Here is a 17,422-nt window from a genome sequence, read left to right as displayed (position 1 = left end):
AATCATGCGCATACCATGAGTAACCATGAGAAACCGTGAGTATGTGAGGTTTACATACAAAACTGAGCGCACACACACACGAGAAATGAGCCTCCTGAAACGTACACTAATCTTTATTATAGCTCCACATTAGTGCATCACTTCCATTTTACATACAAAACTTGAACATTTCTGAAGAAATTATTTCTGTCTGATTGAAGTTTACAGTTTCCCAACAAGAATGACAAACAAAAGTGAGGATCATAGTTCTGCGTATGTCACTTAAAGAGCAGTGGGTCACTTCAAAGGTGATGCAAATATGCTCCTGTTCCAATTTCATATTTGGAAAGAATACATACACAAAAAACAATGAATCTCAGCGTTCACAATTTAAAACATCAAATATTGAGTTTTGGTACTGTTTGTAATTTAATACAGTTCAACAGAATTTGCTAATCACTGCTCTGTTTTATTGCCATTTCACATACGGTCCCAACAAGTTCTGGAATTAGGTTTATATATTAAATTTGGGATGAGAGGAACCGTTGCAGTTAATAGAGAATAGTGGTGACGTGAACTGATTGCTGGGTTTAAGTGAGACTCCACTGGCTGAGATTTTAGTGTGTAGTCTGGGTTGGAGTTTCTTCACAGAGACCAATAAAAGCAGAAACAGCAGTCAAAACAGGAGCTCATGAAGCAAGAAGATGAAGAAATACATTCTAAACTGACATTGCTGATGAACCTGTTGCCCACAACAGAAGCTCAGATGCAAAAGCTGCAGTGTTGTAGCTTCTTAATTATCGACACCTCCAGGATCTCAGCGTTTGTGGAATCATTCAGTTGTGTGAAAGACAGAACTGCTGTGACTCTCTGAAACACAAAACAAAGCAGGAATAAATCACCACCTGTATAAATTCACAAACTGAGGAATCAGACTGTCAGTTTTTATCTTGTGGTGATGATGACAGATTCTATAATGTGTTGTAACTGCGTCACTGGGGGGTTCAGACAGCAAGAGGAGTTACACTCATAAGACTGGGAGTGAGAAAATAGCAGAAAAGGCCGAAGCAGAAGCTACAATAGTGTGCTCTTTGCTGGCAGGTGGTGGCGACAGACTGATCCCTTACAAATGCATCCCTTATAGTCTGTGATGCTTTCATTTCTGCATGTAAATTATTATAACATTCAGTCTATCTGCAGAGAATAAGCAGGGCCTGTCAGTCAGTAACAGTCAGCAATAAATGAAGGGTTTTTTTCTCCCAAAAGCATCATAGACCACTTAAAAATTTGATTTCTTGTTATATCATGTTGTATCTTAACTTTTATGATGTGGTAGCATTTTTTCTAAATGCAATATTGTGATAATTTTAGAATCTTTGATAAAAGTTAGAGAAGTATTGTGATGTATTTTAACAGCACGAGTCTGCTTAGTATTGATGTGGCAATTAATATGTAAAAAATGCACCATAAGTACTGACCAATAGTGACTCATTCTCTTCAGTATTTTTAATATGGTTTTCTACTCACTTGGGTTTCTCAGTGCCAGAACATGTAGTTTCCTCTGTAGAGAAAGGAATAAAGAAATGAAAAGTTAATAGATTCTGAAAGCAATCAGTCACGCCATATGAAATAGTAATAATAATAATAATAATAAAAAATGTAATATATAAATTTAATACTCTTCTGTCTGTGTGTATACATACATACAAAATTGCTGTTGGAATTAAACCTCATATCTCCATTTGTCATTGTTCAGTTTGACATGATTTCAAAGTAGAACACTGAACTAACAGAAATGACCTTAAATTACTTGGAAAAACATCTGGTTCCATTGTCTTACATTAAAAGTACAGTACGTTTTTTACTTCTCCTATAAACTTACCATTTTGGAGATAGATGGATAGATCGATAGATCGCTGCCTGAATTCTACATTGCTCATGACAGGCATCATGAGGACAGCGCTCGAGCCCCGTGTACCAACGAGGGGCACAAGAGTGACCGTAAATGGAGTGGTCATACTTTCCTGAGTTTCCTGACTGTTTCTACTCTTGTAGTCACAGCTGTTGCTAACATAACTTTAAGCAAAGTGGTGCAAGTTAAACAACATTACAGCTTGATGATCAGCAGATATGAACAGTATTTCTGATACATGGGATCTTACTTGAAGGTCTTTCAGTGACAGTGAGGTGAACAGTAACCCCCACATCTCCTGCACTGAACCAGTACCAGCCAGCATCACTCTTCTGCAGACCCCTCATCTCCACACTGACAGATCCTTTTCCATAGTCAATTACCAGCACTGCTGAATTCTGGGATGTGTTAGTCCTCCCCCCTAAGAAACACTTATCTTTAAATCTGCACCAATTCCTCTTTTCTTTCTTATATTCAGCACTGTAGAAACACTGGACAATGACGCTTCCCCCTTCCTGACCACTCACTCTGCTGTTCATCACCGACACAGCAGGATCTGAATAAAGAGGCAGAGAATGAGTCGTATAAATACATCCTCCATCATAAATAACACGTCTAAGTTACAGTGAACAGATTCTAATTCACACAGAGAGACGTCTTACCTGAACTGACTGTCAGATATAAATAATCCTTGTCATCTGATCCACCAGTAATTTCCACAGCACACCAATAATATCCAGAGTCAGAGTCTTGGAGGCTCTTCAGTTCCACAGTAAACATATTCTGGGTTGGATGATCAGTAACTAATGTTCTTCCACTTGTGTTTGTATAGGCTACTATTTTACAGAGGAGCCAGTCCTGCCCTTTACACCAGTATTTATGCTTTGATTTGTATTTCTCATCATAAAAGCATGGAATAGTGAGAGATCCTCCACGTCTTACAGTTAAATTTTTCAGTGTCTCCTTGCTCTCAGAATCTGCAGAACAGAAGCCAATTAATTCAGCATTACTGTAGAACTACTTCAGAGGAAAGATAGGAGGAAGGAGAAGATTATTATGTGATACAACTACAGATGGGAGTTGCAACACTGTACACTGAAATGGGCTGATGGGGTTGTGCTTGTTGCTTGTGAAGTATTTCCGTTGCATACATGAAAAATGGGCTTCTAGCTGCTTTTGTTACATAATAAAAAAAATATGTGAGTGAATGATCTATGATCATCATATCTTCATCAGTATATGCATCTGAGATCTAAACATTGAGCCAGACCTTCTTTTTTCAGTCTGCACATGTTAATACATGAGGATGTGTGGTCTAAAAAACCTCTGTTAACCCAAACCAACCTCTGACTTGTAAAGTATTATTTCAGGCTTTACTGGGCGAATCCTTCTGGTTCTCTCCTTTTAGCTAAGCGGTCATAGTCAGATCTGCCAAGCGACCAATGGGCAAATCCAGGGTCACGGTCAACGAGCCAACATGGATAGATCGGGGACCAGACATGACAAACCAGAACCAAACACCAGTACAACCAACAACAGAGAGATTCAAACAGCAAACAAAGACCAGCAAGGACAAGGGGCAAACAGGGCTTAAATACACATGAAAAACGAGGGACAGGTGGAGACACTCAAGGGCGGAGTCATGAAACGAGGGGGCTAAACCAAAACACGAACACATGGACAGGACTGGGAGGGGCCAATCATGACAGTACCCACAGCTTCCCAAATACCGAGGCGCGCCAAACAGAACAGAACAGACACAAGGGACCAAAAACAAGGACAGAGCCAAACTAGACAAGGACAGGAGCCGGGACAGGACATGGGATAGGCACAGAAGAACGTGGAACAGGAACCATGGGCACAGAAGCAGAAACGAAAATGGGCACAGAAGCAGAGACAGAAACACTAGTGGAAGCCAAAGGCACAGAAACCAGAGACAACACCAGACACAGGAACAGACAAAACACGAACAGAACGAGGATGAAAAATGGAGGGAGAACAAGGAGGCACAACACAAAAAGACGCCGAACAAGAGACGAATGGAGGTACAACAGGATGAGGGAAACAAGCACGCAAGACGGACCACACAAAAGACGGGAACAGGAACCAAAACAGACACGGGCACAGAAATGGAGCTGGAGACAGAAACCAGGACAGAAACAAAAAGAAACAGGAACAACAGGAACGGGAACAGAAACAACAGACAGGAACAAAACCACACCAGGGACTGAGTAGGGCAAAAACAAAGGAACAGAAACAGCAGATATGGGAGGAATGGGAGGTCCACAGGAACAGCAGACACAAGCAAGGGCAGGAACAAAGGAGCTGTAATGTTTGCAGGGGCAGGCCCGCTACAACCTTCGGGGGGGCAGGCGGGCGCCATACGAAGTCCTGGCGGCGGGTCCGGAGGCGTGGCGACTGGCGTGATTTGTTGTCTCCGGCTTGGCGGTGTTGGGACATGTCGAACTCAGGCTGCATAGAAACAGCCGGAGTTTAGTCCCAATGAAACAACCACATACCGGAGTCTTGCTTACTCGCTACGTCCTTTGGTGGCTGGTCTTTCTGTAACGGGGAGCGAGGAGGCAGACGCACATGCTGAGATAAGTGACTTTTATCATGGGCAAATCCATGGCCACGGTCAAAACCGTCCAGGGTCAATGAGATCAGGGACTTGATATAAACAACATCAGTACAACCAACAACATAGACAGAGATTCAAACAACAGCAAACAAAGACCAGCAAGGACAAGGGGCATAAACAGGGCTTAAATACACATGGAATACGAAGGACAGGTGGAAAACAGGTGGAGACAATCAGGGGCGGAGTCAAGAAAGGAGGGGGCTAAACCAAAACACAAACACATGGACAGGACTGGGAGGGGCCAATTGCGACATGAATCACTAAATCAATAAACACTTACATTTTTAAATACAAAAATAAATGATAACTGCAGTGTCTTAAGAAGGTACAGAAGTTTAAGTTTAAGTTCAAGTGATACTTTTTAATCCCACAAATGGGGAAATTCCTCCTCCGCATTTAACCCATCCGTGAAGTGAAACATCACATACACACTAGTGAAGATACACACACACACACTAGGGGGCAGTAAGCACTTGCCCGGAGCGGTGGGCAGCTCTATCCACAGCGCCAATAACAAGTGTTTTTCTATTGGTTTTATCTGTTATTCTAGGCAACACATTTATAACAGGCAATTTCCTGTAACATTTAAAGTGATATGAAACTAAAAAAGAACTCCAACAGGTGAGAATCATCATCTGCGTCAATGAAAATTTATTTTTAAAAATTACTTCCTGAATTCAATTCTCTGCTACAGAATCGTGGCTCCCTCAAACTGCACTCCACCAGAAAGAGGTGTAAAAATGCCCAGCAGGAGGTGATTTGATCAAATACAAGCTTTTAAGCAATTTACTCAAACTCCTCCCTCCATTATTAACCTGTTATTTTCATTAAAAATGCATCGCAAAGTGAAGAAAATGGGTCCATTACGTTGGGCTAATGATAGAAACAAGAAAAATACAGCTCTGATCTTACCTGAGATACAGAGGAGCAACACAAAGAGAATTAAAGAACTCATGACTGAGTAAAAGTACGTGTTTCTGTAAGAGGCTCCAGTGAAAAATACTCTTCCTGCCTCTGAGTGAAGCAGCTTGACTGCAGTGCAGTTCCTGTTGTTTTTTTCTACACTACACCCACCCCCTCACCCCCACTCCTGCCCCCCACTCTCTACCTCTACATTCTCTTGCTGTTATTGACTGTGTAATAAGGCAGAGTCCCACTTTAATGGATGGTGGATGAATGGATGGATAGATGGGTGGATGGATACTTGGTTGGTTGGATGCTTGGATGGATGGATGGATGGATGGATGGATGGATGGATGGATGGATGGACACTTGATAGGTTGGATGCTTAGATGGATGGATGGATGGATGGAGGGATGGATGGACACTTGGTTGGTTGGATGCTTAGATGGATGGATGGATGGATGGAGGGATGGATGGACACTTGGTTGGTTGGATGCTTAGTTGGATGGATGGATGGATGGATGGATGGATGGATGGATGGATGGATGGATGGATGGACAGATGGATGTATGAATGGATAGATGGATGCTTGGTTGGTTGGATGGATGGATGGATGCTTGGTTGGTTGGATGGATGGATGCTTGATTGGTTGGATGCTTGGATGGATGGATGGATGGATGGATGGATGGATGGATGGATGGATGGATGGATGAATGGATGGATAGATGGATGGATGGATGCTTGGTTGGTTGGTTGGATGGATGGATGGATGAATGGATGGATGGATAACACTTTGAGCTCTACTCTACCCCCACCCCCTCACCCTCCACTCCCGCCCCCCACTCTCTACCTTGACCGTCTCTTGCTGTTATTGACTGTGTAATAAGGCAGAGTCCCACTTTAATGGATGAATAGATGGATGGATGGATACTTGGTTGGTTGGATGCTTGGTTGGTTGGTTGGATGGATGGATGGATGGATGGATGGATGGATGGATGGATGGATGGATGATGGATGGATGGATAATACTTTGAGCTGCCACTGGTATGAAAAGTGCTCTATAAAAGAAGAGATTATTGATAAATTAAAGTATATTTTTGCTTTTGGGATATGCTACTTTACATTAGAACAGAAATAGATGCAGGCTCAATATCAATCATATTTATCAAGAATTCCAAGGGATGCCAATAATTGTGACATATTTGTCATTAAGAAAAATGTTTAGTCTCTCTCTCTCTCTCTCTCTCTCTCTCTCTCTCTCTCTCTCTCTCTCTCTCTCTCTCTCTCGCTCTCTCTCTGTCTCTCATAGATGTTTTGCTCACCCTTCTTTATCAGGATGCCAGTATGTACAGAAACAAGCTTGTGAACACTTTAGTCACTATGGGTGTGCTCTGCCTCTTGCTGGACTGAGTGTGAACTGCATTAGTCCTGATCACTTAACCCGTCAGTTCAGTACAGAGAAGACGAATTCTGTTGCTGTTAAAATGTCACAGATTACTCACGTACACTTTGATTTACCAGCATCTTTACTGAAACAGCTGGTCTACAGAATTTATCTTCATTACCTCTCTAGTGAATCGTGAACAGTGTTAGGAGAGCTCATCTATTACAGATCACTCATCACATCTCTCAAACTCAAATAGGATTACTTTACTTATTACAACCTGGAAAAAGTAATTACACTATTTATTACTTTATTTATTAATTATATTATAACTGTATGATATGTTTAAGTATAGTATTAACTTGAATGAAATGTGGCTCCAAGACTGAACATTAGCTTTCGTTAGGATAATTAAAGTAGCTAATAAGTTAGCAAACAAGTAAGGATAGCTAGCTAGATAGCAACCACATAGCTGGCAGTGGAAAAGAGGCCTACCGCCCCGCGCCACTGTGGATGCATTAGGCTAATGTAGCTAGTACAGGCTAAGTGAGCTAGTGTTAGCTAGCTAGCTACATTACTTAGCTAGCTATTGAAGCCGTAATTCGCCCGTTTGTGTCGTGTAAGTTAATATGCATGCAGAAACCACTCGTCTTAACCCAGGTCAAAAAGGACATTTTATAGATACTGTATGTCAAATAATAACAGAATCCACTTGAGTCTGTTTGAAACCATCATTAAGTCAGTGGGGTTGACAACATCGAATTCTCTGTGCCACCTTAAAAAGAACTGCTGAACTATTTAACCCTCCTGTCCTCTTCACCTCCTGCCCCTTACTTTAGTGTTCCCGGTCAAAATTGACCGGTCTGTTTTAACTGCTCTTAAATTAGCACAAAAACCATTTTTCACCACCATATTTTTATTCAACATTCTTTAGCTGTGAACAATGTCTCAAAGTAGTGTTTAACCTGAATTTATAGATTTCATTTCTGTCTGATGGATGAATATAGTCTGGATACCCATTCATTTCCTATGGCGGTCACTTTTGACCGGGAACATCTCAGGTGTAACAATTGATTAATTAATTACTCAAAATTCAAAGAAAGAGGTGATCATCACTTTTATATGTGCAAGTGCAGTGTGGAGGATATCATAAGGCCTTGAGGCAATCAGATGAAAAACACAATATTTATGAGTGTTTTAAGCTGTAAATTGGTCAGATCTTTTTTTGTGCTAATTTGAGAGCAGTTAAAACAGACTGGTCAATTTTGACCAGGAACACTAGAGTAAAGGAAGAGGACAGGATCTATAAAATGTCCTTTTTGACCTGGGTTAAGACGATTTGTTTCTGCATGCATATTAACTTACACGACACAAATGGGCGAATTACGGCTTCAACAGCTAGATAAGTAATGTAGCTAGCTAGCTAACACTAGCTCACTTAGCCTGCACTAGCTACATTAGCCTAATGCACTACATTAGCCTAACGCGTCCACGCCGGGGCAGGACGGTAGCGCGCACCGCACTGTACAGCGCCGGTGTGGGTGCGTTAGGCTAATGAGGCTAACTGTTAGCTTGCCTCTTTTCCACTGCCGGTTATATGCTTGCTATCTAACTAGCTAGCTAGCTAAGGTCTTAACTGAGTGGACTCGTTAGTCCGGCTGTGGTTTATTTTTCCACTTGCTTTGTTGCTACTCAGAATCAGGACGTTTACGACGTTTCGTAATAATTCTTTGACAGTTCTGTCCTTTACTCATACACTACAAGACTAATATAAGAAACGTCTGCATATATTTAGCACTATGCTAACACTGCTATACCTTATTAGCTACATTGGCCTTTAGTAGAAATGAGACCATTAACACAAATTAAAACTTTGTTAAAGGGACTTATTTGAAAATAACACTTTACGTAGCCTGTTTATACAAGATGTCATATTTTGTCGAGAGCTGGGTGTATAGTCAAATATAAGTGTTATTCTGCTTATAATATTGAAACATTTGATTTTAACCTCAAGCATTACTTCGACCCTTTAAGTATACAATGTTGAGAAATGTCGTGAAAATAAATGAATTTATCTGCAACATGACTGACTACTAAAAATTTACTCCATACCTTGGGCAGTTGTACCTAAACAACTAGCAAAACCCCTTAGCAAACGCTACTAACTTGAAGTGCGCATGCGTTAATTAAACTAGTTAGTACAGTGGACAAGAAACGTAAAATTGTAAGTTACATCAACAATGGAAAAAAGTTAGGAATACATTGGAGCTGAATTTATTGAAATTACTTAAGATGATATATGAACAACCCCGACTTTTTTTTTTTTAGTTCAAATTACATTCTTACTTTAGTTTCGAGAACTAAAGACAAGTTGGATCTTTTACAGTGTACTTTCACCACAAATGAGACCTCTAGATCCAAACCATTACATTTAGCAGCAAATTTAGCAGCATCAACAAAAATATAATTGATTTGAACAATTTCAAATAATTGCAACACCATCATGGTGAACAAAACAAAAATGTGGTAAATGTACGCAAACCTGCACTTTAACATGGAGACACCATTCAACCATGCAACCTTTCCTGTGAAATGAACTCATGAAAATGATGGGTATTTAAGAGAAAACGTTCAACTTATCCTTGCTTGTTTGCTAACTTATTAGCTACTTTAATTATCCTAACGAAAGCCAATGTTCAGTCCTGGAGCCACATTTCTAAGTTAATACTATACTTAAACATATCATACAGTTATAGTGTAATTAATAAATAAAGCAATAAATAGCGTGATTACTTTTTCCAGGTTGTAGTAAGTAAAGTAATCCTATTTGAGTTTGAGAGATGTGATGAGTGATCTGTAATAGATGAGCTCTCCTAACACTGTTCACGATTCACTAGAGAGGTAATGAAGATAAATTCTGTAGACCAGCTGTTTCAGTAAAGATGCTGGTAAATCAAAGTGTACGTGAGTAACCTGTGACATTTTAACAGCAACAGAATTCGTCTTCTCTGTACTTAACTGAGGGGTTAAGTGATCAGGACTAATGCAGTTCACAATCAGTCCAGCAGGAGGCAGAGCACACCCATAGTGACTATTTAAAGTGTTCACAAGCTTGTTTCTTTACAGTCTACAGAATTACTGGCATCCTGATAAAGAAGGGTGAGCAAAACATCTATAAGAGAGACAGAGAGAGAGAGAGAGAGAGAGAGAGAGAGAGAGAGAGACAGAGAGAGAGAGAGAGAGAGAGAGAGAGAGACTAAACATTTTTCTTAATGAGAAATAATTACCTTGGAATTCTTGTTAAATTTGAATAAATTTGAGCCTGCATCTATTTCTGTTCTAATGTAAAGTAGCATATCCCAAAAGCAAAGATATACTTTAATTTATTAATAATCTCTTTTTTTATAGAGCACTTTTCATACCAGGGGCAGCTCAAAGTGTTATCCATCCATCCATTCATCCATCCATCCATCCAACCAACCAACCAAGCATCCATCCATCCATCTATCCATCCATCCATCCATCCATCCATCCATCCAAGCATCCAACCAATCAAGCATCCATCCATCCAACCAACCAAGCATCCATCTATCCATTCATACATCCATCTGTCCATCCATCCATCCATCCATCCATCCATCCATCCATCCATCCATCCATCCATCCAACTAAGCATCCAACCAACCAAGTGTCCATCCATCCCTCCATCCATCCATCCATCCATCTAAGCATCCAACCTATCAAGTGTCCATCCATCCATCCATCCATCCATCCATCCATCCATCCATCCAAGCATCCAACCAACCAAGTATCCATCCACCCATCTATCCATCCATTCATCCACCATCCATTAAAGTGGGACTCTGCCTTATTACACAGTCAATAACAGCAAGAGAATGTAGAGGTAGAGAGTGGGGGGCAGGAGTGGGGGTGAGGGGGTGGGTGTAGTGTAGAAAAAAACAACAGGAACTGCACTGCAGTCAAGCTGCTTCACTCAGAGGCAGGAAGAGTATTTTTCACTGGAGCCTCTTACAGAAACACGTACTTTTACTCAGTCATGAGTTCTTTAATTCTCTTTGTGTTGCTCCTCTGTATCTCAGGTAAGATCAGAGCTGTATTTTTCTTGTTTCTATCATTAGCCCAACGTAATGGACCCATTTTCTTCACTTTGCGATGCATTTTTAATGAAAATAACAGGTTAATAATGGAGGGAGGAGTTTGAGTAAATTGCTTAAAAGCTTGTATTTGATCAAATCACCTCCTGCTGGGCATTTTTACACCTCTTTCTGGTAGAGTGCAGTTTGAGGGAGCCACGATTCTGTAGCAGAGAATTGAATTCAGGAAGTAATTTTTAAAAATAAATTTTCATTGACGCAGATGATGATTCTCACCTGTTGGAGTTCTTTTTTAGTTTCATATCACTTTAAATGTTACAGGAAATTGCCTGTTATAAATGTGTTGCCTAGAATAACAGATAAAACCAATAGAAAAACACTTATTATTGGTGCTGTGGATTGGGCTGCCCACCGCTCCGGGCAAGTGCTTACTGCCCCCTAGTGTGTGTGTGTGTATCTTCACTAGTGTGTATGTGATGTTTCACTTCACAGATGGGTTAAATGCGGAGGAGGAATTTCCCCATTTGTGGGATTAAAAAGTATCACTTGAACTTAAACTTCTGTACCTTCTTTATAATAATAATAATAATAATAATAGATTTAGAATTTAAAGCTACACTATGTAAGAATTTTGTTAAATTTGAGAGATGTAGCCTTACTGAGTAAAGAGATAAAAACTTGCTAATACAAAGTTTGTGTGCTGCTGTGATTTGCCCAGTAAAGCCTGAAATAATATTTTACAAGTCAGAGATGTTGGTTTGGGTTAACAGAGGTTTTTTAGACTACACATCCTCATGTATTAACATGTGCAGACTGAAAAAAGATGGTCCGGCTCAGTGTTTAGATATCAGATGCATATACTGATGAAGATTTGATTATCATAGTAAATAATTTACTCACATATTATTATTATTATTATTGTTATTATTATTATTATTATTATTATTATTATTATTATTATTATTATGCAACAAAAGCAGCTAGTAGCCCATTTTTCATGTATGCAACGGAAATACTTCACAAGCAACAAGCACAACCCTATCAGCCCATTTCAGTGTACAGTGTTGCGACTCCCATCTGTAGTTGTATCACATAATAATCTTCTCCTTCCTCCTATCTTTCCTCTGAAGTAGTTCTACAGTAATGCTGAATTAATTGGCTTCTGTTCTGCAGATTCTGAGAGCCTGAAGACACTGAAGAATTTAGCTGTAAGACATGGAGGATCTCTCACTATTCCATGTTTTTATGATGAGAAATACAAATCAAACCTTAAATACTGGTGTAAAGGGCAGGAATGGCTCCTCTGTAAAATAGTAGCCTATACAAACACAAGTGGAAGAACATCAGTTACTGATCATCCAACCCAGAATATGTTTACTGTGGAACTAAACAGCCTCCAAGACTCTGACTCTGGATATTATTGGTGTGCTGTGGAAATTAGTGACAGATCAGATGACGGTGATTATGTGTACCTGACGGTCAGTTCAGGTAAGACGTCTCTCTGTGTGAAGTAGAATCTGTTCACTGTAACTTAGACGTGTTATTTATGATGGAGGATGTATTTATACGACTCATTCACTGCCTCTTTATTCAGATCCTGAAGTGTCAGTGATAAACAGCAGAGTGAGTGGTCAGGAAGGGGGCAGTGTCAGTGCCCAGTGTCTCTACAGTGCTGAATATAAGAATAAACAGAAGAAGTGGTGCAGATTTAAAGACTGGACATGCTTCACAGTGTGGAAGACTACCACATCCCAGAATTCTGCAGTGCTGGTCACTGACTTTGGAAAAGGATCTGTCAGTGTGGAGATGAGTGGTCTGCAGAAGAGTGATGCTGGCTGGTACTGGTTCAGTGCAGGAGATGTGGGAGTTACTGTTCACCTCACTGTCACTGAAAGACCTTCAAGTAAGATCCCATGTATCAGAAATACTGTTCATACCTGCTGATCATCAAGCTGTAATGTTGTTTAACTCACCACTTTGTTTTTTCTCTCTTCTTCTCTCATGTTAGCAACAGCTGTGACTACAAATTTAAGCAGTCAGGAAACTGAGGATAGTATGACCACTCCAGGTACGGTCACTCTTGTGCCTCTCGTTGTTACACAGGGCTCGAGCGCTGTTGGCAGCAGCCAATTTCTCTCTCTCTCTCTCTCTCTCTCATATATATATATATATACATATACGAGAGAGAGAGAGAGAGATAGAGAGAGAGAGAGAGAGAGAGAGAGAGAGAGACAGAGACTTGTTGTCAGATCAAAACTTCATATTTCCAAAATGGTGGGTTTACAGGAGAAGGAAAAAACATACTGTACTTTTAATTTAAGACAATGGAACCAGATGTTTTCCAAGTAATTTTAGATCATTTCTGTTGGTTCAATCTTCATGAAATTTACACACAATATATAGGACCACAAGTACAAGTTGAAATCATGTCAAAAACAGAAAAATGACAAAAATGGAAATATGTGTATATGTATATATATATATATATATATATATATATATATATATATATATACACAGACAGATGTGATAAGAATGTTATATTTATATATATTACATGTATTATTATTATTATTATTATTATTACTACTATTTCATATGGCGTGACTGACAGCTTTCAGAAACTATTAACTTTTCATTTCTTTATTCCTTTCTCTACAGAGGAAACTACATGTTCTGGCACTGAGAAACCCAAGTGAGTAGAAAACCATATTAAAAATACTGAAGAGAATGAGTCACTATTGGTCAGTACTTATGGTGCATTTTTTACATATTAATTGCCACATCAATACTAAGCAGACTCGTACTGTTAAAATACATCACAATATTTATCTAACTTTTATCAAAGATTCTAAAATTATCACAATAGTGCATTTAGAAAAAAATGCTACCACATCATAAAAGTTAAGATACAACATGATATAACAAGAAATCAAATTTTTAACAGTGAGCTATGACGCGTTTGGAAAACCCTTCATTTATTGCTGACTGTTACTGACTGACAGGCCCTGCTTATTCTCTGCAGATGGACTGAATGCTATAATAATTTACATGCAGAAATGAAAGCATCACAGACTATAAGGGATGCATTTGTAAGGGATCAGTCTGTCGCCACCACCTGCCAGCAAAGAGCACACTATTGTAGCTTCTGCTTCGGCCTTTTCTGCTATTTTCTCACTCCCAGTCTTATGAGTGTAACTCCTCTTGCTGTCTGAACCCCCCAGTGACGCAGTGATAACACATTATAGAATCTGTCATCATCACCACAAGATATAAACTGACAGTCTGATTCCTCAGTTTGTGGTGGTGATTTATTCCTGCTTTGTTTTGTGTTTCAGAGAGTCACACCAGTTCTGTCTTTCACACAACTGAATGATTCCACAAACGCTGAGATCCTGGAGGTGTGAATAATTAAGAAGCTACAACACTGCAGCTTTTGCCTCTGAGCTTCTGTTGTGGGCAACAGGTTCATCAGCAATGTCAGTTTAGAACGTATTTCTTCATCTTCATCTGACTAGTGTTTCTGCTTTTATTGGTCTCTGTGAACAAACTCCAACCCAGACTACACACTAAAATCTCAGCCAGTAGAGTCTCACTTAAACCCAGCAATCAGTTCACGTCACCACTATTCTCTATTAACTGCAACGGTTCCTCTCATCCCAAATTTAATATATAAACCTAATTCCAGAACTTGTTGGGACCGTATGTGAAATGGCAATAAAACAGAGCAGTGATTAGCAAATTCTGTTGAAGTGTATTAAATTACAAACCGTAGCAAAACACAATATCTGATGTTTTTCATTGTTTTTTGTGTATATAATCTTTCCAAATATGAAGTTGGAACAGGAGCATATTTGTCATTGTTGCACCACCTTTGAAGTGACCCACTGCTCTTTAAGTGACATACGCAGAACTATGATCCTCACTTTTGTTTGTCATTCTTGTTGGGAAACTGTAAACTTCAATCAGACAGAAATAATTTCTTCAGAAATGTTCAAGTTTTGTATGTAAAATGGAAGTGATGCACTAATGTGGAGCTATAATAAAGATTAGTGAACGTTTCAGGAGGCTCATTTCTCATGTGTGTGTGTGTGTGCGCTCAGTTTTGTATGTAAACCTCACATACTCACGGTTTCTCATGGTTACTCATGGTATGCGCATGATTTACAACTTACATGCAGAACTATAATGCATATGCAGAAACCCCCAGTGGTAGAAAAGTGAATTCACTAGTAAAACCATCATGAGATGCACAAACTCTCATTGATTATCAGCTACTTTAGTATAAGTGACAGAAGGACTGGTGACTTTTGAGCTCACACACTGTAAAAATGTTTCTTCAGTCAACATGAAAATACTTACTGATTGTAGAAGTGAGTGAGTAAGTGTGTAATAAGTCTGGTGATGCTTGAGGATTTCAAACATTTCAGTTGTTTTAACATTTAATCCATATTTCCAAATTTCATTTTTTTATTTTAATTCACATCTGATGTTCAATGTAAACTTGAAAAATGTTTTAGACCTAGAAGTAAATGTGAAACATCCTTGTAGACTTTATAACCTAAGATTGAAAATCTGCGCAATGAAGTGAAATTGTAATTATTTAAACTTCATATTTAATTTCTAAGGTAAAATAAACAGCTGGATTCTAATCAATCAGAACAAATTTTACATACAACACATTGGCTTTTTAAATGCTTTATAGGCTACTGAGAAATGTGTTAATCATATATTCACTCCAAACATGTAATGTCATAACAAATATCTAAACAAAACACTTATGACAGAAAAAAGAGCAATGAGCCAAGACATATTTATTGCCCAAATTTTGCTTCTTTCATTTAGCACTGGATCTATGCGGCTAACATTGCTAACAAACACTAAAAGACAGTAGTTTTATATATTTTATATAAATGAGTGTCAATCTTGAGTTTTTGACCTGAAGATTAAGTTTAACAATTGAAACAGAATGACTAACGTAGCGTCCGGTGTACAAAGAGGAGCTGGACTTTGTAGGTTATTCAGAATCCAGCACAACACCTGTAAAGTGGAGGTCTACAGCATTCAGCTACAGTCATTCTGTGTCCTAAACCACATCATCAAGTCTTTACAACTTTAATGAAGACCTAGATGTGGTTTGAAGGGTTTGAGAGACATGTTATGGATGTATTTATGGAAAAGATTTGGGTGACCTATTGACTTTTAGTGTTTGGTTGGGATAGTGTAGCGGTTAACACCTCTGCCTTCTACACTGTAGACTGGGGTTCAATCCCCACCTGGGCAAACACCCTACACTATACCAATAAGAGTCCTTGGGCAAGACTCCTAACACCGCCTTGGCCTATCTGTGTAAAATGATCAAATTGTAAGTCGCTCTGCATAAGAGCGTCAGCCAAATGATGTAAATGTTTGTTAGCAATATTAACCTTGTAGCTCCTGAGCTAAACTAAAGAAACAGTATTTGGACACAAAACTTGTCTTGTCTATGACATTTTTCAGCAATCCATTCCTTTAACTTTACATTTGTATAAGCAGTGTAGCTGCAGGTAATTCTAAAGGGCTTTTTACAGATAGAAAGTGTGAATCAAGAGGAAGTAAAAACCTTAAGCTAAAGTCTTAGAACAAAACCATTTTCATCATAATTATATGAGATATAGTACAAATTCATTGTAAGAGGTCTTGCATTGCAGTATCTTCATTGTAAGAGAGCTGGCCAGAAACCCCCTCCTTACACCTGAAATCAGAACACACAAAAGAAAAAAACAAATCAAATGTACACAATTTTCACCTGACCCCAAAAGTGCTTAAAGACAAAAATGTGTTTGGTGTCTGAGGTTTGCTTCTTAATTTTCAAGTTTAATGATTTTTAACTGCATTTTAAAACATTCCTCTTTTCATCTGCTCATGATTGAGCTCTAAACATCTATTTTACTGCACATTAGCCTTAATAAGATCATTTCAAAAACATTTAAGCCTTTTCATATTAACTTTGTTAAAAGTTATATTCTTATTTTTATGTACTTTGTACTTCCTTTTAATTCCCCATTTAATGATTTTAAGCAACTTTGTATTTTTAATGATTTCTCTTAAGCACTAAGCAATAAGTATATTGAATTGCCTTTGTGTATGAAATGTGCTTATATAAATAAGCTTGTCTTGTCTTGCCTTGCTCATGTCACCCAAGTAGTTTTTGGGACACCAAACACTGATTGGCCAATCAACAACATTTGGGGTATCATTGATTTTTCAGTGAACTATTCAATTGAATAACAGTCCATTATAGACCATTTCACAGCTGTTGACCCTCACTCTGAGACTCTCTCACCTCTTATTCCAAAACCACAGAGCTGTAGATCACCTCATCATCTCTGACTGCCTGAGAGAGCTGGAAAATAGGACAGGGTTAGAAATAAAGGAGGATCTCTCGCTCCTACCACCTTGAGTGATCTTTCATCAGCTAAACTTAATGCTTAATAAGGTTGAGATCA

The 17,422-nt window shown here is 38.9% G+C and overlaps 2 protein-coding genes across 4 annotated transcripts in view; one reads left to right on the top strand and one right to left on the bottom strand.

Moving 5' to 3' along the window:
* Positions 1-14,306, top strand: part of LOC108417526 (polymeric immunoglobulin receptor-like) — a 148,320-nt gene extending 134,014 nt beyond the window's left edge. Inside the window, exons 5-9 of the mRNA XM_037531237.1 lie at positions 12,108-12,422; positions 12,529-12,837; positions 12,943-13,002; positions 13,596-13,629; positions 14,273-14,306. Coding sequence (XP_037387134.1) covers positions 12,108-12,422; positions 12,529-12,837; positions 12,943-13,002; positions 13,596-13,629; positions 14,273-14,306 — 752 coding nt within the window. The remainder of the gene's footprint in view (positions 1-12,107; positions 12,423-12,528; positions 12,838-12,942; positions 13,003-13,595; positions 13,630-14,272) is intronic.
* Positions 98-5,536, bottom strand: LOC108415290 (CMRF35-like molecule 5). Of its 3 annotated transcripts, XM_037531144.1 has the most exons (6): positions 5,445-5,526; positions 4,250-4,363; positions 2,554-2,868; positions 2,142-2,447; positions 1,507-1,540; positions 98-849 (listed from the first exon to the last, which is right to left on the bottom strand). In XM_037531144.1, the coding sequence occupies exons 2-6, from the start codon at positions 4,272-4,274 to the stop codon at positions 816-818; spliced, it is 714 nt and encodes a 237-aa protein (XP_037387041.1). In that variant the 5' UTR covers positions 4,275-4,363; positions 5,445-5,526; the 3' UTR covers positions 98-815. The 3 variants fall into 3 exon arrangements, 2 of the variants coding, with proteins under 2 accessions (XP_037387041.1, XP_017543801.2); XM_017688312.2 differs by lacking the exon at positions 4,250-4,363 and having other exon boundaries at positions 5,445-5,536; XR_005129113.1 differs by lacking the exon at positions 4,250-4,363 and having other exon boundaries at positions 800-849; positions 1,862-2,447; positions 5,445-5,536.
* Positions 14,307-17,422: the final 3,116 nt, after the last annotated feature.

Source organism: Pygocentrus nattereri, chromosome 19 (assembly GCF_015220715.1).
Source record: "Pygocentrus nattereri isolate fPygNat1 chromosome 19, fPygNat1.pri, whole genome shotgun sequence".
Classification (NCBI taxonomy): domain Eukaryota; kingdom Metazoa; phylum Chordata; class Actinopteri; order Characiformes; family Serrasalmidae; genus Pygocentrus; species Pygocentrus nattereri.
The sequence above is the reverse complement of the archived record's forward strand: the minus strand, read 5'-3'. Positions and strand labels throughout refer to the sequence as shown.

Excerpts from the sequence above, each read along its gene's own strand:
- LOC108415290 (XM_017688312.2), bottom strand. The coding sequence starts at position 5,487 with ATGAGTTCTTTAATTCTCTTTGTGTTGCTCCTCTGTATCTCAG. Across the intron at positions 2,869-5,444 it reads GTTGCTCCTCTGTATCTCAG|ATTCTGAGAGCAAGGAGACA; the intron begins GTAAGATCAGAG and ends TCTGTTCTGCAG. Across the intron at positions 2,448-2,553 it reads ATATCTGACAGTCAGTTCAG|ATCCTGCTGTGTCGGTGATG; the intron begins GTAAGACGTCTC and ends CTCTTTATTCAG.